The sequence below is a fragment of the Suricata suricatta genome, chromosome 2 (assembly GCF_006229205.1).
Source record: "Suricata suricatta isolate VVHF042 chromosome 2, meerkat_22Aug2017_6uvM2_HiC, whole genome shotgun sequence".
NCBI classification, from domain to species: domain Eukaryota; kingdom Metazoa; phylum Chordata; class Mammalia; order Carnivora; family Herpestidae; genus Suricata; species Suricata suricatta.
Genome location: NC_043701.1, coordinates 81,098,284 through 81,125,343, shown reverse-complemented (window position 1 = coordinate 81,125,343; position 27,060 = coordinate 81,098,284). Strand labels below are relative to the sequence as shown.

Here is a 27,060-nt window from a genome sequence, read left to right as displayed (position 1 = left end):
TCCCCGCCTTCCCCCGCCCCTTCAGTCCTCTGGAGTTGCTGGGGTAGAATTCTGCTGCTTTTAGCAGCAAACTCTATTGTCCCACCGCAGAGTGTGTTCTTGCGCGGAAGCTGCGCCCCAGACTCCCTCCAGCACCTGGAGCCTTGAAGACATGAGGGAATCCCCGCAAGTAAATGTCTGCTTGGACCTGGCCCTTGGAGATGACCTTGAAGCCAGGACAGCGGGCTGGGGCGGGGGAGGGCCACCGCACGCAAGTAGCGCACCTGATCCGAAGGGCCTGGGGGGCGGGGCGGGCATCAACTAGGGGGCGGGGCCTGGAACCTGCCGCCCAGCGCCCCCTCCCTCCACACCCCCGGGAGTACACTGCACCTTCCTGTCGCCACCGGGCCCCGGAAACCATGGGGAAGCTGGTGGTGCTGACCCTGCTTGGTGCCGTGCTGGCCCTAATCGGGGAGAGATTAGTGGCGTTTAGGTGAGTCGTTATCTTGATGGGGGTGTCCTTGGTTCTTTCTCTCCTCTTCCAAGTTTAAAGGGCTGTCCCTTGCCGCCTTCCTAGCAAGTAGGAATGAGCCTGTTTGGAACTTTAACTCCTCAGGTTCACCCAGCAAACTATCCCTTGAGAAGCACTGATGTGGAGTGTGAGCTGTTTGCCTTTCCTAAAATGTCAGAACAGAAATACCAACCCCCCACCCCGTTTATTTTCTGAAAATCATGGCCCCCAGCCTCATCCTCTTTTTCAGGTTGCCCTCAGCATTCTGCTCCTGAGAAAACAAATTTAGTGGGAAGTGATGGACCTGGAGGGGCCAGGCCACCAGCTGGGTGTTTATGGCCCGAGCAGACATTGACCAAGATATTGATGAGTACTGGACACAGAACTCACACTAGAGTAAAAACTAGCCAGACAGTAGGGAAATGAGCTGAAACCTGCAAGTGGTAACTGGCATTTTGCAGGTATTAGGACTTTTTGCATTGGAAGATCTAGTAGTGATAGCCAGAAATCTCTCAAGAAAAGTCAGTATTCTGGCCGGAAAGAAATATTAGGTATGATATGCATTTCTGAGTGTGTCTTATGTATGCCTCTGCTTGCCTTCATTTGTCTTTGGGTTGTTTTAACTTATTTCTTCAAGCAGAAGCTGATCTCAGAGGTTCATGTTAGAATCTGTTGAGAAGCCTGATTCCTTTTGTTAATACTTTCTAGTTCAGCTCGAAAGTGTTTATTGTTACATTTGTTCCCAGTGCACCTGAGTGAGAGAATCATAAAAAATAATGATTATAAGGTAGATTGAAGGTACATTTTTTAAAAAGTGACAGTAAAATAAGTCTAAGTGTAGAATCTACTTGAATACAATCTAATAAAAATTTCAAATTATCCCTGATATTCAGAAGAACAGGTCACTGTGAAAACAGGAACACTATAGTGAAAAATAATTGTGCCAATTGTTTAAATTGTGGTCAGTTTGATGACTTTATATACTTGCAAAATAAGTCAACATCATTTTTTTTAAATGATGAAGTTAAGGCAAAAGCTACAGCGTTTAGCTATTAGGAGACGTTTGAGTTTTGAGAAAGCATTTTGGTGGGGGGGGGGTCAAAAGACAAGACTATAGCAGAGTAAGGGGAGCCAAAGTGCAGACTTATAATAAACAATACTTTAGCAAAATAAATAATACTGTTCTGTATATTTAAAGTAATAATACTGTTCAGTTCCTCATATAGTATCAGTTATGCGGCAGCACAGGTTGTCCCTGTCTAATGGCATTTTAGTCTTTCAACAACAGCTGGGTGGGATTAGCTGATACAGGCACATTACTCACATAATGCCCACATGATGTAAATAAATGTAAATAAAAGGAGGTGCCTACTTACTTGTTACATCACCCATAAGTGATGAGAAACGAAGCTAATGAACAAGAAGGTGGTCAAAGACCATGATTCCACATTGACTTTGGATGTTGTACATTGACCTCCAGTGTTTTTATCTTCTATAGACGAGCATGTAATGCATCTCAAGAAGTGGAACCAGTAGAACTCCCAAACTGCCACCTTATTGAGGGCCTTGGTATGTATGTGACAGTACAAGTTCTTGGCCACTATCGACCTGACTGAGGTTGCCAGCGAATTTAATTCCCTGATACTCTGTAGAGTCCCCTCCTGGGGCCTCGGCCCCATCCACTTTATGTGAGCCACCTTACCCAGGTCTCCAAGGGCCCTCCTAAATGTGAAAATCTGTGGCTTTTTCCCTGTTCTGTTTCCTTCCTGACATCTCTCCACTATTCCAAGGCTGTCCTGTCCCTTACTGAATGTTCCTCTCCTGTCCTTTCTGGGACATTTTACTCCCCTCCTTTTTCGGATGCCTCCCTTCCTTCTTTTCTCTCTTCTTCTGTCTCCTTGGTGATATTTCTGGCTTCAAAATCTATCTGCGTGTACCAAGAGAAATATGACCTAGCCCTCACTCTCCAGAACCTCACCACCTACTCAGATGTCTTCAGAAACCTTAATGAAAACCCCATAGGTGGCTCCCTGACCTCTTAAACGACAGGCCTTCTTTTCCAGGCTGAAACTACTTTCCATTTCTGTCATTTCCTCCCTCATACCCTCACCCACAACTAGCTTTTCTTTAGACTTCTCCTGTGTTCGGTAACCCTATCCTCAGGAGAGACTTTGTTTTCTCCTTGTCCCTCATTGTCCCACATGAGACTTCTCGGGCTCCACCTCCTCCATGGCCCCCCAGGGCTGATCTTACCTACCAGTTACTGCTGGTTACTACTCATTACTACTCATTACTGTGTATTACTGCTTTCTACTCCTTAGTACCTGTCTGCTTATTTGGGCTCCAAGCTTCTCATTTTCCCTGACACTGCTACTAAAAAAACAGTTTCAGGTAGATTCTGTTCACTGTTCAGAGAACACTCCTTTTCACTTTCTCATGGTTGCTCATGGAATCCTCTCCACTGATTTCTTCATGTTTGTGTGCTGAGACTGGCTGCAAATTCCTCTCCTACCTCTGAACTCCCTAGTGCTCTGAAAACCTCATTCACTTATGACACCTACCACATGCTTTATTTTATGGCTAGCAGTGTTCTTTCTTTCTCTCACTAGCAGACTATAAACTCCCTGGGGTCAAGGACTGTGACTTATTTATCAGTATGTGACAGGATGACAGCATAGTTTATTTTGATATGAGTCTGTATTATATTTTTCTTGATACATATATTTCTTTATATATGATATATTTTTACTGTGTGTGTGTGTGTGTGTATATATATATATGTGTGTGTGTGTATGTGTGTGTGTATATATATATATGAGAGGGAGGGGGAGAGGAGGGGGAGAGAGAGAGGTTGTGTTGCAGGCTAGAAAACAGAAGGAACTGAAGACAAATTCCTTCCTGACCTTTGTTCTCAAAAACCTGAGTTCCCTCACAAGGTTCTGATGGACAAAGGATAAGAATATGTGGATTTTTTAAATAACAGGGATCTTTTCCCCACTGCCTGACGGCGTTCTGGGAGTGGTGCGGGAAGCCCAAAGGAATGGTGACAAAGTATCCTTAAGGGAGGCTGGATTCTTTGCACTGTGTGTCTTAGCCTGAGCAAAGATCATGTGCCCATCCAGGATCTGGCAGTGACAGAACTGTGTAAATGACAGGGAGTGCATGGACTTGGCAGTGAGTAAATCGCCTGTGACCAGTATAGAATAAAAGCCAGATGGACTTTCCCAAACATTCCACTTCTTAAAACCTGGCCACCTATGACATTTGCACAACCCTGGCTGAAGACTCAGTAATGACTGAGATTGAATTTCCCTTCAGTTTAGTGGTATGTGGGCTCAGGGTCAGATTTAATTTGACTTAAAAAAATAGGAAATGTAATATTCACTCATTTGTTTATTGTTTTGTGAAGTAATATTCATATTTATTACACGTTTATCTCTCAAAAGATATGATCCTGCCAAATAATATAGAGGGGTAATTAAACTAGATGATTTCTGAAGTCTAGTCTGACTCTGAGATATATAATGCAAATAGATTTGAGAAGCTAAAACTAGAACTAACATTGTAAGCCATAGATCAAGGTTCTTATTATCCAAATATTTGGAAAAGAATGGCTTACATCATTGGAAACTGGCTAGGAGCAGAAGAAAAAAAAGGGACTTCTTATGTCTATTGACATATTTCTAGTTTATATTTGGAGAACTAAAGAAATTTGTCAATAGGACAGTATTGATATCTATCTAAAAATAATACCACTGCCTTTTTAAAGGCCCAGGGTCTAGAAACATTCTGCTGAGTTCTTTGCACACATTTACCTCATCCTCACAACCGACCTGTAAGGTGGGTGCTCCTACTCGCCTTGCAGATTAGGAAACTGACACACAGAAGCATGAAGTTACCCACCCAGTGGTCTGGAACCGGCGGGTGCCAGGCCTAGATTATGAGCCAGGGTGGTTTTCTTCTGTGCCTTGCTTGGCGTGTGACACTGCCTCTCTTATCTACTGACAACACGTTTGGTTACGGAAGTGTCAGAAAGTAGGATGGCAGCAGAAAACAAAATCTGAGATGCAAAACGGTGAAATATTAATAAACAGAGCTGACCAAAACAAGGCAGGCTGGATATTTAAATAAAAAATTGCTAATGAGACACCCTTCACAGGACCCAACGATTTGATGAGTGAAAAGCTTTATGAAGCAATGGACAACCACTAAAGGATTTTAGGCAGGGCTTGGTAAGCAGTAACAGAGCTGGGGAAAAATTCTGACTTGTATTTTCTTCAAGATCTAGGCTTTTGTAGTTAGTTTTATTGATAGAAGAAACTTTCCTTTTTTTTCCTTCCCAGTATTCTTTCTATGAAGAAGAGTTGAAAAGAGAAATATTTCTAACTTCCAGAACTCATATCTCACAGCTCCCTTTGTATTAAGTTTATCTTTTTTTCCAAGGCTTTGAAGGTCAAGAATAGTTTTAGCCAGGAAGTGATTTGGCTGCCTTTGGCATCTAATCAAAGCTGCATTTGAAATTCAGATAGCTTTACTGGGGCTCCACCTTTGGCAGGATCATCAAACACACACTCATTGAATCTGGTGTCTTTCTATCTTCCTCTCTATCCCTTTTCCTCTCCAGCAGCCTCCCACATCTCCAACATATGCTTCCACTCCATAGATTCCTTTTGTTTTCATAGCTGCCTGTCAGAATCTTCTTTCCAAGATGTGAAATGGTGATAATATTAGTTGATCATAATGTTTGTGTGTGACACTTTCTCAGGGTGCCTGTAGAAAATGATCAAAGGCCAAAGAAACAAAGTTCCACCAAGTAGAGGAGGGACAGGTTAAAAAGCAATAGACGCTTATTTATAAGACTGATTTTAGACTTCTCAGTGGGGTTTTAATGATAGCTGTGCATAGGCTAATGAATATGTAGGGAAGACTCGGGAGGATCCCCTGGGGCCTCTTACTCCCCCGAGTGTCACTGTTGCTGACATACACTATGGTGTCATGCAGGTGGAGTGTAGGTGGGGGAAGTGGACAAGGAGGGATGGGAATACTGTGCAATCAGCTGGTAATTCGTCTTCACGTCTGAGTGGAAAGCACCAGCATCCCTGTGCTCCAGATTAAGTAAGTAAATAAAGACAAGTACGACACTTCCAGAAGACACCCACTCCTGTTGTAGCTGAATAATTGAGGTAGATTAGCGCTGTCATGGGAGATGTGTGAAATGGCATTGGGAAGATCAAAAGACCAAACCAAAGAACACATGGTTCTGAATGTCTGGTATTTAGAGATTAACACTCACCTGTCAATAGTTTAACCCAAAGACAAGACATAGTTCAAGAAACTAGCATGAATTCTCTTATTTTGTTAGGCAGCCAGCTTTTACTGAGAGGTTTTATAGTGAAACAGCAGGTATTAGTTGGGTGCAAAGCTAGAGTAGCAATGAAAACTAGTCCTTATTCCCAGGAAGCTTACTGTCTAGTAGGAAATGGACAAGTCAGCGAAAGATTGCAGACTAGGCATGAAGAAAATATCATGGTTTAGGTAGTCACAGGTGACCACGTTAGCACATAAAATGGGTGCTGGAACTGAGAGAGGTTGGAAAGGCTGAAGAGGTGGCCCCCGTGCTCTCCTCAGGAGCCCGCGATACTCAGCCAAGGGGAAGTGAAGGTGGTGTGAAAAAGATGTGGGTTGCCAAGCAGGGGCAGCGGCATGTGCTCAGGCCTGCAGGTGAGTGAGTCTGACACACTTTAGGCTCTCCTAACAGAAGAACCGCAGCACAGCTGGTGTAGAGAGTGCAGAGTGGGGGCCATAACAACTGAGACCGGAGCCAGCACGTGGAGGATTTGGAATCTGGGCCAAAAGGCTTAAGATTTATATTGCCAACCGTAGGAGACCTCTCTGAAGGGTTTTAAGCAGGAGAGTGACAAGATCAACTTTGCAATTTAAGATGATGACTGTCAGCAGTGTAGAGAATGGTAGTAGGAAAGCAAAGGAAGCTATTGTGGAAATTCAGGGGGCATTGCTAGAGCTCACATGATGGTGATCAGTTGGGTTTGGGGAGTAAGGAAATGAAAGCATCAAAGGCAACTCCAGGTTCCCTGATTTGGGTACTTGGGGGATAGAATACCATCCACTGAAATCAAAATAGAGAAAATGTAGTAGATTCATGGGGGACATGTCCAGATTATTTTGGGACACATTAAATATGAGAAGTGAAAAAGCCAGGTAGGAATGTCCAATATACAGGTGAATGGAAATTGGTAAAAATGTTGGGGCTTGATTTAGAGATTAGAGAGTCCAGGATATGTGGGTAAAAGCTGAAGCCAGGGTCTGGAGTAGATTGTGCATGTAGAATGGACACTTTGCCATGAGAAACAGCCAAGGGCAAATACAGCCTGGAGAATATCCACATTCAGAACAGAGTTGAGAAGGAGAGTAAGGCAAAAAGAAACAGAAAAGGAGTGTTTGGAGAAAAAAAAAGTTGGTTCAAAAATTAACCAACCTGCGTGCAAGGTGATTTTTCAGATTGCTTTATTCAATTTGCTGGATCCTCCCAATGTCTGTATTACTCCATGTGGAAATAGTACTAAATCTTCCAGGCCATCAAGATACTACAGATACATAAATCTTGATTAAGTGGACTGTTTGGAAAATGGAAAGCTCTGATTAATTTAATTTTCAAGTTACTAGTTGGGGATTAGTTTCAGTAAGTGAATATATAATTAAATCTCCCTCTGTTCTATACTTTTCAGTGCCCATTGCTCATTATTGTGTTGATTCAAATATGAATTTTATTTGGCTTTGTCCCACTTTTCTTTCCCCACCCTCACCTCCTTGTTCAATTGCCTTTTGACACATTAGCAATGCATTATCCCATGTAACAATTTCTCCACATGTTTCAATTACTGTACCTGTGTAACAAACCACCTTAAAACTGGGTGACTGACTTAAATGACAATTATTTTGCTCATGAATTTGCAATTTTAACAGGGCTCAGTGGACACAGCTCTTGGCTGTTCCACTTGCGTCAGCTAGAGTGACTCAAAGCCTGGGAAGTGAAGTTATCTGACACTCCTCTAGTATCTTCTCTACCTTGTGTCGTCTCTGCATAGTCTCTCCTCTGTAGCTTCAAAGTACCCAAACTTCCTTCATTTAAGTTCAAGGTCCCCAAGGTGTATGCTCACAGGGACACTGACAGAGACAGAGATAGGGAGAGGAGGGAAGGGAAGGGACGGGATGGGAAGGAAAGAGAGAAGAAAGGAGAGAGATTGAGACAGAACCAGCAACAGCTGTGGTTATGACTTGACCTTGTAAGTCATGTGGCATCATTTCCCCCTCATTTTATTTGTCAAGGGGAAAGAATACAGACCTTACCTCCTGATGGAAGAATATGAACATCACATTTTAAGAAGGGCAAGTGGTAATGTTGCATAGTAGTTCCACTATATTTATAAAATACTGTTTGCCACAAAGATAACCATTGCCTTTACTCTCAATCCTGCCTGCTTGGTGCCACCTCCTATGTGGGTCTATCTCTCTGTTCGGAGCCATATGAGCCTCCTTTTCATTCTGTTCATGGTCATAACTCACTTATTATTTGCCTCTTTCCATAGAAAAATGCTCAGGACCAGCTCTCAATGAGAAAGAGAACTGACTACATTTTTCAAATTTATCTATTTTGTTAGTCTTTCCTAAGACCTATTGCTTTATTTCAGATAGCAATTACTCAATAATTTCTTAATATGACTGGATAATGATATATTTTTATGCCTCCACAAGTTGGAAGAGAGATATGTTTGGCTGAGAGGCCTTTAAGAGACCTTCACAATGAGGACTTTTCAATGTTCTCACTCTGTAAGATCAGTCTTCTATGGGGAACAAGGCTGAATTGCTCAAGCCATACCTTAGAAGTTGTTATTCAAAGAATAAATCTAGGATATGAATTTATTTGATAGTTATTTGGTTTTTTCCTCCAGAAAATTGAGTTCTAAAAAAAGAATTTGGTACTTAGGGAACCTGACTCGGTTTTCCTGTAGAGCAGCATGCCTATGGGATTCCTGGAAGTTAATGTAGTTTCCTAAGTAAATAGTTGAAAAAGTTAATATAGTTTCCAAAAGAAGTTTAAAGCTTTGTCTGTGATATTTTCTTTTAAAGCCTTCATTCGTGCATCTCCATGATCTTCCACTTTTTTTTGCAGAAAATGGCTCTGAAGATATTGATATACTTCCTAGTGGGCTGGCTTTTATCTCCAGTGTAAGTATTTTCCATGCCCCTCAGACTCTCATGTCTATAGCTGTATAGACCGTACCTTAATGTTGCTGACTTGAGCTGCCAGATGGACCCTTATACACTCATCCCAACTGTGGGTAAATCGGTCAACTAAAAAAGCCAGAACAGGATTCCAATAGGCTAATCAATATGCAGCAGGAGTGCCCTGGCTTGCATGCCCCACGTGGGTAGGTCCTTATAGGCAGTTCCATATTCAGTAGGGTCTCAATAAATGTTTTTGATTTCCATTCCAGTCCTAGATTAGTCTCTAGATTTGTCCATCATTGTCCTATTTTGCTGGACCTCAGCTTCTGGTAGTCATCTTCTCACTAACTAATATTCCTCTTGCTATGCCTGCCTGTGTTTGAAGCTCAGTAAATGTTTATGAAGCATATGTTAACTGTGTTACTCAATTCAAAAGCCTGAGCATTTTCCATCTTGAGTTTCCTGCCATTCCTTCCAACTCTTCCAAAGATAGGCAGAGAAGACCTGTGTTTTGTTTCCATTACTACCTTCACAGGTTTGGGATAATCAGGAAGCCAGGTGAGGATTGATGGATAAGTTAAATACAATAAGTTAAAATGTACATGTACATGTTATGAAGATGTTGAAAGTTGCCATGTACTTATTGAACAGTTGCAATTTGGAATGAGACCTAAGATTTTGAAAAAGTAGACTTCCTACATTTTCAGTGTGAATGCTGATTGCCGGAATTGCATGTCCTAATATTCCATTTTGACCAGTAGAATACTACCATATAACATGAGTTTTAAAATCTGTATCTTTTAGGCTAAAAAAGGACACAAATAGTAACACTCAAAGGCCTGGATTTCTAACTGCTTACGCATGCCTGGTATAGTCAGGGTCTCAGGTGGATTGTAAATTACTGTTGGTGATGTTATGTGCTGCGTTGGGTGGCCCGGAGGGGTTTTATTTCTTTAGTTTTCCTCCAAAGCCAGAGGTAAAATAAAGCTTGTCTAGAAACGTTTTCTCTTTGTTGACTTAAATTATCTATTGTAAATTTAAATTTTTAATGTCGCTCCAAATAGACTTTAAAAACTGATGTCCTACAACTGGGCGAGTTCTTCTTTGCTTTTAGGAAATAATATTTGTAGCTCCAAGTGCACACCTTCTATGTTCACTGTAACTAAAAGTCCTCAACTATTGCTATGTAGAAACTAGAGATTTTCACCACAGATAATTCCCTGAGAAATGTTAACATGGAGCTTTAAGTAATAGAGCTCTGTTTTTATGAACTAACGAACAATTCACAGGCTAAGGATGATGTTTTTGGCTCATTTGTAATCTTTCTGTACTGCAGACAGTTCAAGTCCCTATTCTTGGTTTTTCCTATTGCCCATCCTTGCCATCATAGAGTATATTTGGAAGCTGCTGATTTAGAGAGAAATTCTGTGCAATAGATATTTTTAGTCGGCAGAGAGGTGCCAAGCAAGCTATTTGCTTTCTTACCTTGGGACCTGGCATTGGCATGCTTCTCTTTGCCTGCTTCCTTCACACATTACAGGCCCGCTCCTAGTTCTCCGTCAGGCCTCATATGGCGGCTCTCTAATTCTGCAGGAAAGTCTTTCCTAACACTCTTTCTGGGTGACGTGCCTCTTCTACGCTCCCTCACATCCTTTGTGCTTAGTGTCTTACATACCACACTATATCTGATGTGGGCATTGGTGCTGCCTCCCCAGATTTCAAGCTCCTTGTGGCCATGCTCGAGCATCCGTTGCCATGCTCACCACTTACTATGCCACCTGACCTGCATGGGGGTACTTGAATATTTACTGAATGTATGCGCTGGTGAATGAGGGTGGTAGAGAATTTCAATGCCAACTCACATACACATGTAGCCTATTGGGGAAAATAAGAAGCCTGCCCATCACGTGATTTTCACTATTTTCAGTGGTGAATGACATCGAAAGAATTGCTTGCTTTCACCTGTTACAAATTCCTACCCAACTGCCTTAAACAGAAAACAGGATGCATATGAAGTCACTTATTGGAAGTGTTTCAATCACCATGACACTTAATCTAGGTCAAGTGTTTTTTTTTTTTACAATGCTCTACCCTTATTGAATCATTTCCATTTCTAGAACATTCAGTCTTTAAACTGGCAGTGCCCTTGTATATCCCTGAGCTATCCAGGTGCCTGTTGTGGAGTTTCCTTGAGCTGCCTTCCTGAGCAGTGCACTCCACTGCAAACCTTTCTTTATGGGGTGTCGGAAAGAATGTGCACAATCAATGATGTGAGTGACTTAGTGAATCCACTTTTCTGGGCTCAACTTTCCTCAGATATGAAAAGAAGAATTATATGTCTCTAAGGTTTTTTTTTTTTTTTTTTTGCTTGTTTGGTTTTTTTGTTTTTGTCCATTGTTACCACTACCTAAGCCACTGGGCTTAGTGGCAGTTTGACTATGGGAAAAGGGTAGACACGAAGACGGAATTTCATGCCCTTATATTGGGGAGAGCAGTGATGCTCTTCACTGAGAATAATAGATATGAATGAGAGGAAGGATTTGAGGGAAGAAAGTTGACTTTGGTTCTGATCATTTGATTCTGAACTATTTTTAGGAAGCAGTTGGGAATGCAAACTAGATGTCCAGAGAGAGATTCCAGCTAACTGTGCAGATTTGAAAATAATTGGTATAGAAGATATGTCTGAAACCTTATGAATAAGATGTACAAGGAGCCAGTATAGAGCAAGAAGGAAAGAAAGATGGAGGAGGATAGAAGGGGAAGGGGCAGAAAGAGAACCAGAACTTCAATCTGGAAATCCTACTTTTGACTTTTGGAAAAGGAACATATGACACACAGTGTCAAATGTCATAGAGATAGAGCTAAGGAATGGTGGAGGGGTTATCAAAGAAGATATTTTGGAGAGCACTGGTATGACCTTTATAGAGGCATTTCTACAAACTGGTAAGAGTTGGAGCAACTCAAGGCAGGCAACAAGATCAAGTGGTGTTTCTAAGAGACTGGACCAAAAGGGGAAAGCAAGATAAATGTATGTTCTAAGGAAGAGTAAAATTAAAGGAAAATTTGTTTCAAGAAAGGAGAAATGAACAATTTTTCAGGCAAATGAAGGGGGCACTGGTGAAAAATGAGTGGTAAAGCAAGGGAGAGAATGTAATTTCTAAAGACAAGTCCCAGAGAGTAAGCAACCAAGTAAACAGGTGACAAAATTAATAAACTTAAGAACAGAAAAGGGATACCATTTTTTAAGAAAAATGGGAGAATGGAAGAAAATTGATAAAATTGAAGAAATGCCGAGACAGAAAGGAGGGAATCAGAGAAAATTAATGTTGAATGGGATTTACCCCCCAGAGAAATAAGAGGTAATGAAATAAAATCAGAATAGAATAGAATTTAGACTAGCCCTATATAAAAGCTAGACCAGGGCAAGGGGCAGGGGAGGTAGGAATTTGATAATGAAGCGGTAAGGAAAACGTGTGGCTTCCTTAGAAGACTGACTGTTGTTGATTGATGATGACCACAGATTCAAGGTCGGGAAGAAGTTTGTGGAGAGGAGCATGCGGATCCCTCCGCCAAGTGAGGGGACCTAAAAAGATGAAAGAGTGAATAGTACCCCCTCTGATGAGCTTCAGCAGTGCCATTGCTGTCTGGGGGAAAGCCAGGCTTCTGGTGAGATTTAGGTGTAGAAGTACTGTTCTAAAAAAAGCTCAAAGATGTATGTGCATTGTTTGCAGCTGAAGATTGACTCCCCGCCACCCCCCCCCGGGGTGGGGAGTTGAAGAGTCAAGAATAGTATTATTATAAGTAAGTATGTGTAGGTATACATGCATAATTATAAGGAAGGAAAGGACCAGGGTACAGAATAAGAAGGAAATAATCGACTATAAATGGAAAGAGGGTACAAGGAAAGATATAATGTTGATATTAATATATATCCAAGTGATGGGAAAGGATACAGGGAGGAAATGAGCTGAGTTTTGTAACTGGTGGAACACAAACCAACCCCAAGATTTGACACAATGACCTGGGGTGCAGCAAGGGCCCATTATGTTCAGAATGCCTAGTATTGGTTGATAACCACACATAATTGGTCCTTCCAGTAGAAGAGCCACTGTCCAAGTTACTGGAATAAACTTTTTGCAAATATTTGAAGAAAAGGATTCATATCCAAATCTTCAGATATATCTCTAGGAACAAAATAGGTCAGAAATAGTTGACTTAGGAGACTAGTTCCTCTATGTTAATTTTTGGCTGACTCTACTATTTGCTTACTCTTATCTACTTGATAATATAATGGATGGGGACCATATAATGAAAGCATACACCTCTCCTCTTTGCCTTGAGGAAGATAAGTTGCATATTATCAGGCCTGGAAAGAACCTTAGCAAAATACACTTTAGTTTTCTTATTTTATAATTTTATAAATGAGGAACCAGAGGCATAGTCAGGCCAAGGGACTCATGCAGAGTAACCCAGCCTAGTATCTTGCATTATACTTTTTAGGTTTTTTGTTTGTTTGTTTATTTATTTTTTGAGAGAGAGACAAAGTATGAGTGGAGAGGGGCAGAGCTAGAGGGAGACACAGAATCCAAAACAGGCTCCAGGCTCTGAGCGATTAGTGCAGAGCCCAATGGGGCTCAAATTCACAAGCCATGAGATTATGACCTGAGCTGAAGCCAGACACTCAACTGACTGAGCCACCCAGGATCCCCATTGCATTATACTTTATGGTTTACCCACTTCTCTTTTCGTTAATAATTGAATATGGGTTCTTTCCATTTCCCATTCCTATTCCCAATAGCCTAGATGACATTGGTAAGCTCTCAGATCAGACAGTGGCAATAGCTGATTAGAGTGAAACATCCCAGAAATCTAAAAGAAATTTAGAGCTTTGAATATTTTTGTTAGGCTTTGAAATTTTCACTTCCATATGAAAATATGCTTACTTATTTTATATTTTTTTACAGGGATTAAAATATCCGGGCATGCCAAACTTTGCATTAGATGAGCCAGGACAGATTTTCTTGATGGATCTGAATGAGCAAAACCCAAGGGTCCAGGCACTAAACATCAGTGATGATTTTGACAAAGCATCATTTAATCCACATGGAATTAGTACTTTCATCGACAAAGGTAAAGTCTGAATAAATAAAGGGAAAATGAGGGAAATACAAGCTACTCAGCCTCAGTAACTCAACATATATGTGAAAGGAGGGAAAATTCTATTTTACCATGAAGATGTATATTTGCAAGATAACAAATGTGTATCAGACATTTTTAAACACTGCATTAAAGAAGGGAGACTAGAAGGTGGTCATTCCCTCTTCCTCTTATCATTTTCTCTTTTCATTTGACCTTCAAATGAAAGTTTAGAGATTGTTCTAAAACATCTAATATATAAACTAAAGATCTTTTGAAAATAATTGTGTGACATTAGAAAACAAAACACGAAGGAAAACAAGATACACAAGATAGAATCAAAATTAAAAGCTTATTTAAAACTAACAGTTGCTCATGTTATTTATCACTTGTTTATAGTTCATAATTCCTGACTAATTTAATGTTTAAATATCTGTGGGTCTATGGGGCAAGTAGAGAATAAATACAGTGAAACTTCACTAATAGGAGTTGCATGAAGGGAAGGCCAAATGGAAGTGTTGTGATTCCAAATTTTTAAAGAAATAGTGTGTTAATTCTTCAAATATATACTGGAGTTACAATGTATTGTTAAGGATACATTTGCTGGAGTGATTTTAATGAATAAAAAAGAATGATTAATAATTATTTCTATCCAGTTATCCAACAAATCTTTGTTTAATTCCTTTGGTCTGCACTAGTAGACTTGGATTTCATTTAAAATGCTTGATTATTCTTCTGCTAAGTGGGTTAAACATTGCCCTTACATCTATTTATTTGCTTAGCAAACCCTTCTTTAAAAGGTAATTGTACCTAATGAGGTCATATAGTTTATGAGGCATTTTCATATATAATTTACTTATTCCTCAAAATAAAATACTGGGCCTAACCTCGATACTTTTCCTTTTCTTGCCCCATTCAGTCACCTAGGTACAATGTTCTGTTCAATTTGCCCTTCAAATATCCCTCCAAGCTGTCTACCTCTCCCCTCCTCACTGCCACCATCCCAGTCCAAGCCCCCAACGTGTCTTCCCTAGATTCTACAATGGCCCCCTGACTACACCTTCCCTCTTACACCACCTCCACCCATTTTCATAAGCAAGAGTAATTTTTTATGTAAATCTGATCATGTTCCTCCTTTCTTAAAATTCTCTATATTGCTTCTATTACTCTGAAGAAAAACCTCAATTCTCCAGAATGGTCTGGGCTCCTAGGCACTACCCTTATGTGTGTATGCTGGCATCTGGTGTTCTCCCCAGTCTCATCGACTGCCACTTTACCTTTGACTTTCTACACCAGCCTCACAGCATTTCCTTTAGTCCTAAAATGTTCCATGCATCCGGGCCTTTGCATTTGCAATTCCCTTTGCATGGAATGTTTTTCCACTGCTTCTGACTTACTCTTTCTCATCTTTTGGGCCTCAGCTAAAATGCCACCTTCTCAAGGACATTTCCACCATCTTGTTTCAGGGTGTAGACTTTATTATGTTTCTTCTCAGTGTATTCCTTCTTTAACACTTTAATCTTTACTGAAAACGGCAATTAAAATTTTTTATTAGTGTTGAATAATGCCAATCTTCTTTCCTTCATCCACTATTGCTCTATAGTGAACTCCTTCACATCTTTAGACACAAGCTTGTCACTCTTCAAGCAGGTACCACTCTAGGAAGAAGATGTCTCCCCTCTCCAGTGTTCTTGTATTTACTAATTATTTCCTCCCAGATTTCTTCTCTAGAATACAATCACCATAAAAGCATGTGTGATTTATTTATTACTGGATTTCCAGAGCCTAGGACAATGCCTGCTGCATAGTAGGTGGTCCATGAATATGTGTAAAATAAATGAACAAATGAATGAACCACATGAGACAGGGTAGATATTAATACTCAGTTTTATAGATGGAGTAATGGAATTTGAAAAGATGCAATGACATATAGCTTCACATCTGTCATTAATAAATGGAAATTCCAGAACTAGAACCCAGGTAGTCTTATTTCTAGTTCTATACCTTAAAAAAGTTTTTTTAATGTTTATTTATTTATGAGAGAGACAGACAGACAGACAGAACATGAGCAGGGGAGGGGCAGATAGAGAGGGGGACACAGAATCCAAAGCAGTCTCCAGGCTCTGAGCTGTCAGCACAGAGCCTGACACCGGGCTTGAACTCTCAAACTGTGAGATCATGACTGAGCCAAAGTCGGATGCCCAACCACCTGAGCCATCCAGTTACCCCTAATCCTATGTCTTTTACTTGGGTGAAATTAGGGATTCAGCCTCTATTGAAATTATTTGAGTTACGTTTTTGCTTGACTTCCATCTAAATACCATCATTGGAGAAAGTATAATGAATGACCAGATTAACTTGGAGCTATTTTATTGCATGGGATAGTGTTGGATTTGTTTTGTTTTGTTTTAGATGTGGGAAGTATGGGTTGGATTTTTTGGTTCTGTTTTGTTTTTTGTTTTTTGAGATGGAACCAATTTACAGATTCACCCTCAAAGCATCTAATCAGACTTTCTGGAGTTGAATATATTATGATTGCAATCTTATTTGTTACCCCCTTTAATTATGCATTTAATTAAGGCAAAACATTACACATAAATTAGAATTGAATGAGAAGATAAAAAACAAAACTATTCTCACCAAGCATCTCTTATATGGAAGGAGGGGTCCAGTAGAGGCCCAAAGAAGGTGTAAAACCAGAGCAGCGCATAAAATGTCCCTGCTGTTTCTGGCAAGCGTGTCTGGCTGAAGGGCCATGTGGGAGCTAAAATCCAACTCAGGCTCTGCTTGCAAAGCCTCAGGCCCCGAAAAGAGCTGGGTCAGACTAAAAGAATGATCCATCTGTGAGAGAGCACCTCTCCTTAATTTGGGTAAAGGTACCTGTGTGTTTCAGGGACCATGTGTATAAGCCCTGCCTCTCAGGGCTTGGACTCACTCTATTGCATGGTTGGAAACCCGATCAAGAAAGGAAAAGGGGAGATGACGGCAGATCAAGGCTGAAATGAGAGGATGGGGCCACGCTCTCTCAGACACCAGAGCTCCTCTCACCTAGAACTTGTCAGGTCTGAAGACAGTATTTTGAGAAAACAGATTCCCACCCTCAATCTTGTTCGCAGCAGTTCACATTTCACTATGAAAACAGGTGAACATTCTCAGGGTCTGCGATGCCTAGAATTGATGCACCTGTCTTCTCTAGCATTCACATTCACATTCCATATCCATTAGCTCATTAAATATTATTGCACACTTAGATGACTTGTGTCACTTTATACTCTAGCTGGGACGTGTTGCTTATTTTAAGATATTTACTCAGTCCTGACATTTCTTGAGTGTGTGTTGCAATATTGGCATTTCTTACAGGAAAGAAACCCACTTCTACTATTGAAGGGCCACTCTGGGAAACCACATCCGTTTATATACCATTGTAGTTCTGTATCTTCCTGTGGCAGAAGATATGGAGGGGAGGCCGAGGAGACCACTGAGGAACCCTTGGCTGTGCCACTCGGTGGTGGGAAAATTGTACATGAAGTATCCCTTCCTGATCCTGTTTTCTCAGTGAAATGGAGACTCTGGCATTTGACCTGTCAGATGTACCAGGGGATCAAATGCAAGGTGTATAAGAAAAGTGCCTGAACATGACCAAATTCGACACAAAGTCTAATAATAGTTGCAACAGAAGTAAACTTCTTGGAAATTATGCCTTTTTCTCACTTTAGACCATACCGTGTATCTTTATGTTGTGAATCATCCTCACAAGAAGTCCACGGTAGAGAAATTTAAATTTGAGGAAGAAAAACGTTCTCTTATACACCTGAAAACTATAACACATGAACTTCTGATAAGGTATGGAATTAATGTAGTTTGCACTTCTACTTATTTTACACCTCTGCTGTGTGCTTTGTTTTCTTTGGTTCAGCAGGCTTAAACTTTTGTTTTGTAGCATTTTTTCCCTAAGGCTTTCAAGAGGTTCCCAGGGTGACACTGCCCAGCACCTCAGTAGAGATTGCTGTATTCAGTATTGAATATCTTTTTATTTTCCAACTTTGTGAAAGCATTTTAATCCTATAAAGGTGCTCAATTCGATTCACAGCTCTAATTCCATCCTCCATACCACAACAATGCAATACCTACTATTGGGCTTTCTTTAAACACCTACACCTTTTTCTAGTTGTCCCAGTAGGTTGTACCGTGAAAGCTGCACCCACTGGGTGTTATAACCAGCCTCCAGATGGGCTGTTCCTTTGTTCGATAAAAGCTTTAAGGCAGAATTTGGAAAAAAAGCCTCTGAGCATTTATAAAACTTCACATTTCGTAAGCATTGGCTATGTGCCAGGCGCCATGCCAAAATACTTCATCTTATTCTCCCAACAGCTTTCAGTAATAGGTATGAGTAAACAGGGACTTACGAAGTTTCGAGCTAAGTGCCTTGCCCAAACTGCATAACTTGTAAGTTGCAGAACCAGGATATCAACCTAGATTCATTTAAGGTCAAAGCCGGAGTCTCAGTCACAGTGGCAAACACTCTTCTTACTGTGTTGAGGAAAAAAATAGTTAAGCTTTTTAGTGGGTGGGTTGCCTGTTCCAAGGCTGTAACAAACACTGAAGAATTTGTCTTTTATAAAATGGACTCAACACTGAAAGACTAGTTCCAAGACAGTAGAGGTTAATTTTGTCTTGAGAGAGAAGGATAGGGAAAGAAAAGGAAGGAAGGTCACCTTCTCTGATTTGCAGTCTTTTTCAAAATCACATATCAATTTCAACCCACAGAATTTAAGGGTGACAAAAGCAGAGGGCAGAAGAAGTAAGAGAAGCTGGGGACACTGCTGTCTTCCCAGGAGGCATTGTATGGGGTTCTGAGCCCCTGCAAGGATAAGGACCACTGACGGTGCTTGAAAAACTGTGGACAAACCTCTTAACTATGCCTCAGTTTCCTCATTGAAGTGGGGGGTCTCTCGCTGGCCTGACGTAACCTAACTGGATATTTTGAAAATCAAATGCAATAACATATGACCTCACTGAATGAATTCTTTTCATTGAAGGTACAGACCGAGGGAAAACCCAACATGCAACTACCTTATTAAAAAGTTACTGTTCCAGGGGCTCCTGGGTGGCTCAGTTGCTCAAGTGTCCTACTCAGATCATGATCTCACGGTTTGTGGTTTGGAGCCGCACATCGGGCTCTGTGCTGACGGCTCAGAGCCTGGAGCCTGCTTTGGATTCTGTATCTCCTTTCTTTGCCCCTCCCCTGCTCACTCTCTGTCTCTCCATCTCTCTCAAAGACAAACACTACAAAAGAATTCAGAAAAAGAAATAAGGAAAGAAAGTTACTGTCCCAGGACACAGAAGTGAGATACCAGTTTTAGATAGGGAGACATGAATATTATGAGTTGAATTGTGAGCAGCTTGAAAAGATACATTGAAATTTTACACCGCCCCCCCACCTCAGAACATGTCCTTATTTGGAAATAAGGTTGTTGTAGATGTAATCAGTTAATATGAGGTTATATTAAAGTAGGGTGGGTCCTTAATCCAACATGACTGGTGTCTTTATAAGAAGACAGACAGACGGGAGAATGCATATGGGGATGGAAAATGAGGTGGGAGTGAAGCATCTACAAGCTATAGAGTGCCGGGGGGCTACTGGAAGCTAGAAGACACAAGGAGGGGCCTTAGAACCCTCAGAAGGAGCATGGCTCTGTCAACACCTTGATTTCGGACGTCTTGCCACCAAAACTGTGCGGCAGTTCTGTTGTCTTACCCCACCCAGTCTGTGGCCCTGTGTCACAGCGGCACCAGGAAACACACGTAAGGGAGAGGCTACGGCAAGTGGGTTATCAAGCCAGCCCCACTGCCAAGCGCAACTCACTGCTAGAAATCATAGCGTTGTCCGCCAACAAACAACATAAGCCCCACTTCAGGACAATCTGGCCAAGATGAGAAAAGGAGAAGAGTTTATTCAGCAGTCCCATCTCCTACTAGGCAAAAGGGAGTTCACTCTTGCATATTCCTGGTTGTGCATATGCAAGTCACATCTGGTGACCTTTATGTCATCAGAGAGACCCAGAAGTAGGAGCCTGAGGTCCGTAACAGGCATGAGGTAGGGCACTATAAGGCTGCACTGTGGGAAATGTGTCAGAACCAAGCAGAAATAGTGGGAATAGTGCCAGGTGGAAATGAGCAGGTGAAGCTTTGAGGACCTAAAGAGGATTTTTGTAAGGTACCCTGATACACACTATTAATCAGGGATTTCAAGGGGCAGAACAAAGTGCTATGGAAACAGATTGTTAGAGGATCTAACTTAATCTGTGGTGTCACCCAATTCTTTTTGGAGGAAAGAATGTTTAGGCTGAGGACCAAAAGGTGAGTAGCCTGATGATCTTGGGAAAGATATTGTACATCAACACCTTATAGTATTTTTAAAAAAAATTTTTTTGAGAGAGAGAGAGAGAGAAAGAACATGAGTGGGGGAGGGGCAGAGAGAGAAGGGAAGAGAGAGAATCCCAAGCAGACTCCCTGTTAGCACAGAGCTCAATGCAGAACTCAGTCTCACAAAATGTGAAATCATGACCTGAGCCAAAATCAAGAGTTGCATGCTCAATGGGTTGAGCCACCCAGGCGCCCCTCAAAGTATTTCTTGATTCATCCAAATTTTCTAAATTTAATCTAAAAATATCTAAATTTTTTTTACATTTTTTTCAAGTCACCACCTCTTTTTTACTTTTTCAAGATGGTATTGCTCTTTACTTTTGTAAGCATGATGTTTATATCATTTTAAAAAGTTTTTTAAAATATTTTTTCTGCTTTTTAAATTTATTTTTGAGAGACAGAGAGAGACAGCACAAGCAGGGGAGGGTCAGAGAGAGAGGGAGACACAGAATCTGAAGCAGGCTCCAGGCTCTGAGCTAGCTGTCAGCACAGAGCCCAACGCGGGGCTCGAACCCATGATCCATGAGATTGTGACCTGAGCTGAAGCCGGACGCTTAACTGACTGAGCCACCCAGGTACCCCTAAAAGTTTTAATAATACAGAAGAACACAAACAAGAAGTAATAGTGCTCACAACCCCAGTATAATGATCAGGATGGACTGGGTTATGTTATAATAACAAAAGAAAAACCTTTAACATTTTAGTGGCTCAAAGCCACAAATTTTGCTTTGTTTTCTTACTCAGGCTACATATCCTGTGTAATTGATTCTAGGACTCAATTTTATTTTTTTTATTAAAAAATTTTTTTTGTATACATAAATATTCATAGCAGTTTTATACATTATAGCTCAAAATGGGAAACAACCCTAATGTCCATCAACAAGTGTATAAATAAATTGTGGTGTATTCATACCATAGAACACTAGTTAGCAATAAAAGGGATAAGCTATTGATACATGCAACAACATGAATGAATCTCAAAAACACTATATGGACTGAAAAAAGTCAAACCCAACATACAGTATGATTCTATTTATATGAAACTCTAGAAAAGACCAATGTAGGACTCGATTTTACATTGTCCTCATGTAGAGCCCTAAGAGGACCATACTTTCAATCATCAGAAAAGTTGCTGGTTACTGTTGAACAGTAAGGGAAGCATGGCAGATTATGCACTGGCTCTTAAAATCTTCCATCCGGAAGCCACACACATCATTTCATTTCACTGGCCAAAAGCAAGTCACATGGCTTAGCCAGACACCCAGGGCACAGAGAAGCCTAATTCTAGAAGAAAGAGAAGCAGGACTATTGGTGAACGACACTATGTCTAGCACAAATAACCATTATTAACACAAGTCAACCATTTAGAATTGAGGTTTATTTGTATATTTATTTGTTTTTGCTGGCTTCTGTGGAAGGAAAGATTGAGAAAATAATAAATGGCTAAAAGAAAACCCATCAGGTATAATTAAAATGATGTACATTGTGTAGAATTTTTTTACTGTTTATTTTTGCGAGAGAGAGAGAGAGAGAGAATGAGCGTGGAAGGGGCAGAGAAAGAAGGAGACAGAATCCAAAGCTGGCTCTGCACTGTCAGCTCAAAGCCCAATGTGGGGCTCAAACCCACAAACTGTGAAATCATGACCTAAGCTGAAGTCAGACGCTAACCAACTGAGCTACTCCTGTGCCCCTGGAATTTTTTAATCCAGATTACTTCATGTATACTTTTTCAAACTGATGAACATAACCTTCTTTGAGATTTAGTCATTTTGACCACAGTCAACATCTTTAAACACTCCATGGGTTTTGACCTCTCTCTTTTTTTCACTTTAGTGTGAATGACATTGTGGTTCTTGGACCAGAACAGTTCTATGCCACTAGAGACCATTATTTTACCAACTTCTTCATGATAGTATTAGAGATGATCATGGATCTTCGTTGGACTTATGTTCTTTTCTACAGTCCAAGAGAGGTCAAAGTGGTAGCCGAAGGATTTGGCTCTGCCAATGGGATCACAGTCTCACTAGACCAAAAGTAAGCTTTTATAATTTTTCAACACTTTGCTCCTGACATTTTAGTGGACTCCTTCATTTAAGTGGTGATTATTTCCTTAGGTTTAAGTAGTCAATATAAATGTGAAGGGATCAGTTATGGCCAGGGTTCACACCCTTATGTGTGATCATAAGTACACCATACGCCCTCTTGCATATCAGACTTCCCCCAATGAAATGAAGACTAGACTCAAGGATGTAAGGTTCTTATTCCAAATTATCATGTGACTCTAGAAACACAGGTGCCTAACACACTTAAAAGGAGAATAAATGCACAATATCTCTGCCCTTTATGAGGGTAATGGTGTTTAATCACTATACTAAGTTGAGTTATCCAAAAGTTCTTCCTAGAGGAGACTTGATATAAATTGGGCATTGTGATTGCATAAATTTCAGATTTACTGACATACTACGCCGACTTTTCTGTAAGAAAATACAATTTTATGTAGCATGAAATTTGCTGAGAAACTCTTGTAAAGTATTTTAAAATGGAAAGTTTTTTTTAAAAAAGTAACATTTAAAAAATATATATATTAGTATGTAAGCTCAAGATAATAGAGATGATCCCTGAAGAAAACAATTCTAAGTGTTTTCTCTTTTTAAAAATGATTGTGATTGAGCTTCAGAGTCATCTGAAACTTCTTTTCAAGCACTAGTTTTTGGAAATATAGACTTTTTTGGCCTCTTATAGGTCTATTTACCTACATCCAATTTAAGGAATAAATTGGGACTCATAAGTAACGAGTCTGAGCCTGTATGTCATTTAGAAACACCAAGTTCATTACTTTATAGTCATTATATCATATTCAAAGCTTACTTAAAGCTCTTGAAGGATATTAAAAATAAGACTCTATTAGCTTCTTGTGCTGTAGTTTAGGAAGACATTGCAGTGGCACTTGGGACTAATTGTGAATTTTTATACCTCTTCGCCAAAGGAAAAGTTAATGTCATCTCTCATTATTACTTGCTTACATGTGAATGTTATTTACTTCAAAGGTATATCTATGTAGCTGATGTATTGGCTCAGAACATTCATGTACTGAAAAAACATGATAACTGGGATTTAACTCCAGTGAAGGTAAAAGACCCTTGGCTTGCCCACACAACATGACCTCTTGCACTAGCCCCCATGCCTGACCTAGGAATGTGCTCCTTAAATGGAGGAAGCATGACTATTTTAGAAGAACATCAGTGCAATTGTGCTTGCACTTTGAAATTTTAGTAGTAAGGGCCCTTAATAAAATCTATTTCAGGAGCCAGAAGGAGCTGCTTGGGAGGGAGGAGGGGTAGATAAGAAAATTGAAACAATGTCTTTATGTTTCCTCTTTGTTGGAAGGTAACGCAATTGGGCACCTTAGTGGATAACTTAGCTGTGGATCCTGACACGGGAGATATTTGGGCAGGATGCCATCCTAATGCCATGAAGCTATTCCTCTATAACGCTGAGGATCCTCCAGGGTCAGAAGTAAGTTCCTCTTCTTCTCTGAGCTCACAGGCAAAGCTGCAAGAACAATTTGTTGAGGAGACTTGGGAGAATTTAGTGGGTCACATTTGATGTTTTCAAACTGAATAAGTTCTGCATATGGGAAAAGCAGAGATTTGGGCAGGATGGGGAGACATGGGCCATTAACCCTTTCAGGTCCCCTGGTGCCAATTTAGCATCAGTGTTAGACAGCGGTTCTCATCCGTGCAAGGGCTATAGTTGCTCTCAGGAAGTGTAGGTAAGAACGAGCTTGATTATTCACATAAGACCTAGATAGCATATCGTATTTCCAGTCAGGATATAGGCTCTCATAAATATTATATGATTTCACTCACATGTGAAGTTTAAGAAACAAAACAGATGAACATAGGAGAAAGGAAGGAAAAAATAGGATAAAAACAGAGAAAGGGGCAAACCATAAGAGACTCTAAAATACAGAGAACAAACTGAAGGATGTTGGAAGGGTATTGGGTAGGGGATGGGCTCAATGGGTGCTGGGCATCAAGAGGACACTTGTTGGGATGAGCACTGGGTGTTACATGTGAGTGACAAATCACTAAATTCTATTCCTGAAATCCTTATTATACTCTATGTTAACTAACTTGGAAATAATTTTTTTAAAGAAAGAAAGGAACTGAGCAGAGCTTGAAATTAGGCAAAGGGAGAGTCCTATATGACACCATCTTCCTCCACACTATCTACTGTAAACTCAGATGGAAGGATTTAGATGACTGTAGTCTCAAAACAAAATCCGTTTTTGTCAGCAGGTTCTAATATATGTGGTTGTGTTGAAGAATGTCTCATTTTAAAGATATTATTTGTGTTATTTAAAATCTCTTCTGGGGGGCCTAGGTGGCTCAGCCGATTAGGCATCTGGCTTCAGCCCATGGTTGGTGAGTTCAAGCCCCGTGTCAGGCTCTTTGCTGACAGCCTGCCCAGAGCCTGGAGCCGCCTCAGATTCTGTGTCTCCCTCTCTCTCTGACCCTCCCCTGCTCGCACTGTGTCTCTCTGTCTCTTAAAAAAATAAATAAAAAACATTTAAAAAAATTAGAATCTCTTCTAAAAAATAGCCTGCACCATTGAATTTTATATGCCATTAAAAACAATAGGAGCATTTTCTACAGCATGGAGTTTAAGAAATACAAATCTCTAGTAAATTCCATAAAGAGATAAATTCTTGGCACACATACTCTGAGAGATTTATTCACAAAAAGTTATTGAGCACTTACAATGGGTCAACCTTTGTTCTGATGTTTGAGATATATCATAAAACAAAATATTTTGTTAAAATAGATAAAACAAAGATCTCTACTCTTTGGGAGGAGGGAGACCCTATGAACAATAAGCATAAGAAATAAGTAAATTACATAGTGAGTTTGAAGGTGGTGAGTTCTATGGGGGAAAATGTATAACAGAGTAAAAGGGATCAGAATTGCTGTTGAACAGAGGGATGGGCAGTCCTTCTGAGAACAAACAAAAGCAAAAACACCAAAAAATATAAGGAGAAACAAAAGTTCAGTCTGAGCTGAGAGCCTAACCCTAAACTAGCGATCTACCTTTGCCTCAGATACGTGCCCTCCACAGTGACACAAATTGCTTTCCTACAAACACCCAACGACGTCTGCTTTAAGGGAATAAAAATATGACCATAGCATGATTTGAAAATTGTTTAGGATCTTTCTCATGTCTCTATTATCAAGTTTATCATTTGTTTATTTAAAAATTTTTTATGTTTATTTTTGAGAGAGAGACAGAGACAGAGCATGAGTGGGGGAGGGACACACAGAAAGCGGGAGACACAGAATCTGAGGCAGGCTGCAGGCTCTGAGCTGTCCTCACAGGGCTCGAACTCACGGACTGCCAACTCATGAGCCACGAGGTCATGACCTGAGCTGAAGTCAGACACTTAGCCAACTGAGCCACCCAGGCGCCTCATCATTTGTTTATTCAGGATAAGACTTCTTTCTTCACAATGACACCCTTTACTTGTAATTGAGACTGATGTTTTCTACATACATGAGTTCCAAGTTTGAGTATTTTCATGTAAGGAATCTGAGTGAAAGTATAGGATCTTCCTAAGAGGAGAAAACAAAACTCAACTAAATTCTGTTCTAAGAAGTGTCAATATATATTCATGACTCAAGAATTTCTAATTGGTTTCCTTAATTCCTATCATGTCCTATTTGAGTGAACTTCTTCATCCAGACAGTTTAGAAAACTGAGTACTTATATGTTTACTTATTAGCAAACAAAAGTGTGTTAATCTTTTTTAAAAAAGAATTTTTAAATGTTCATTTATTTTTGAGGGGGGAGGGTCAGAGAGAGAGGGAGACACAGAATGTGAAGCAGGCTCCAGACTCTGAGCTGTCAGCACAGAGCCTGATGCAGGGCTTGAACTCACAAACTGTGAAATCATGACCTGAGCTGAAGTCGGACGCTTAACTGACTGAGCCACCCATGTGCCCATAAAGTGTTAATCTTAAGGATCTATAACCATAGTAGGCAGGGATATGTCAGATTGAATTCCAAAATATGCATTATCTCTCTTCTTCCCAGCCACTTTGTAAATGTGAGGGGAGCCCCCTCTGTGAAGCTACTATCCTACTGGTTATGATGTTGGGTTGGCTTGCTAACGGGGTGTCCCTTCATCATTCTGTCCTTTGTTTCCCTCCCCATACAGTAGGCCTAGTCAAAGGCCAGACCCTCCCCATAAAGGAACATTATTCACTCAAGAATTAGATAAGACTGGGGCACCTGGGTGGTGTAGTCTGTTAAGCATGTAACTACTCTTGGTTTTGGCTCAGGTCATGATCTTATACTTTGTGAGTTTGAGCCCTGCTTGGGATTTTCTCTCTTCCTCTCTCTCTGCCCCTCTCTGGCTTACTTTCTCTCTCTCTTCTCCCCCCCCCCAAAATAAACATTAAAAAAATTTTTTAAAGAATTAGATAATAGCACTCACTGGATCTCAACTCCTTCCTCTAAAGGAGAACTATCAAAATTAAGTAAACCACCTTGTTCAGGATTTGGGCTAATGTCAGATAACCAACTAGTCCACTTGACTGCATAGATATAATTAGAACATTAATACTTTCATCAGAATAAGAAAAAATAATTGCATACAAATTTCAGTATATTGATTTCTGGGAAATATATTAGTCTAGGAGAATTTGAGAAGGAACATGTCACTGGCAGCTGTTTTCTCAGATAGTATACTGACAAATCTTCAT

At 40.4% G+C, this 27,060-nt stretch overlaps 1 protein-coding gene across 1 annotated transcript; it reads left to right on the top strand.

Annotated features, from left to right (window-relative positions):
- The first annotated feature begins 368 nt into the window (after positions 1-368).
- On the top strand, positions 369-23,905 carry PON3 (paraoxonase 3). The gene is made up of 8 exons (XM_029918873.1): positions 369-472; positions 1,989-2,059; positions 8,682-8,737; positions 13,702-13,867; positions 17,590-17,716; positions 22,133-22,333; positions 23,347-23,428; positions 23,687-23,905. Exons 1-8 carry the CDS (start codon positions 399-401, stop codon positions 23,903-23,905), a joined length of 996 nt encoding a protein of 331 aa, XP_029774733.1. The 5' UTR covers positions 369-398.
- Positions 23,906-27,060: the final 3,155 nt, after the last annotated feature.

Excerpts from the sequence above, each read along its gene's own strand:
- PON3 (XM_029918873.1), top strand. The coding sequence starts at position 399 with ATGGGGAAGCTGGTGGTGCTGACCCTGCTTGGTGCCGTGCTGGCCCTA. Across the intron at positions 2,060-8,681 it reads CCACCTTATTGAGGGCCTTG|AAAATGGCTCTGAAGATATT; the intron begins GTATGTATGTGA and ends TTTTTTTTGCAG. Across the intron at positions 8,738-13,701 it reads GGCTGGCTTTTATCTCCAGT|GGATTAAAATATCCGGGCAT; the intron begins GTAAGTATTTTC and ends ATTTTTTTACAG.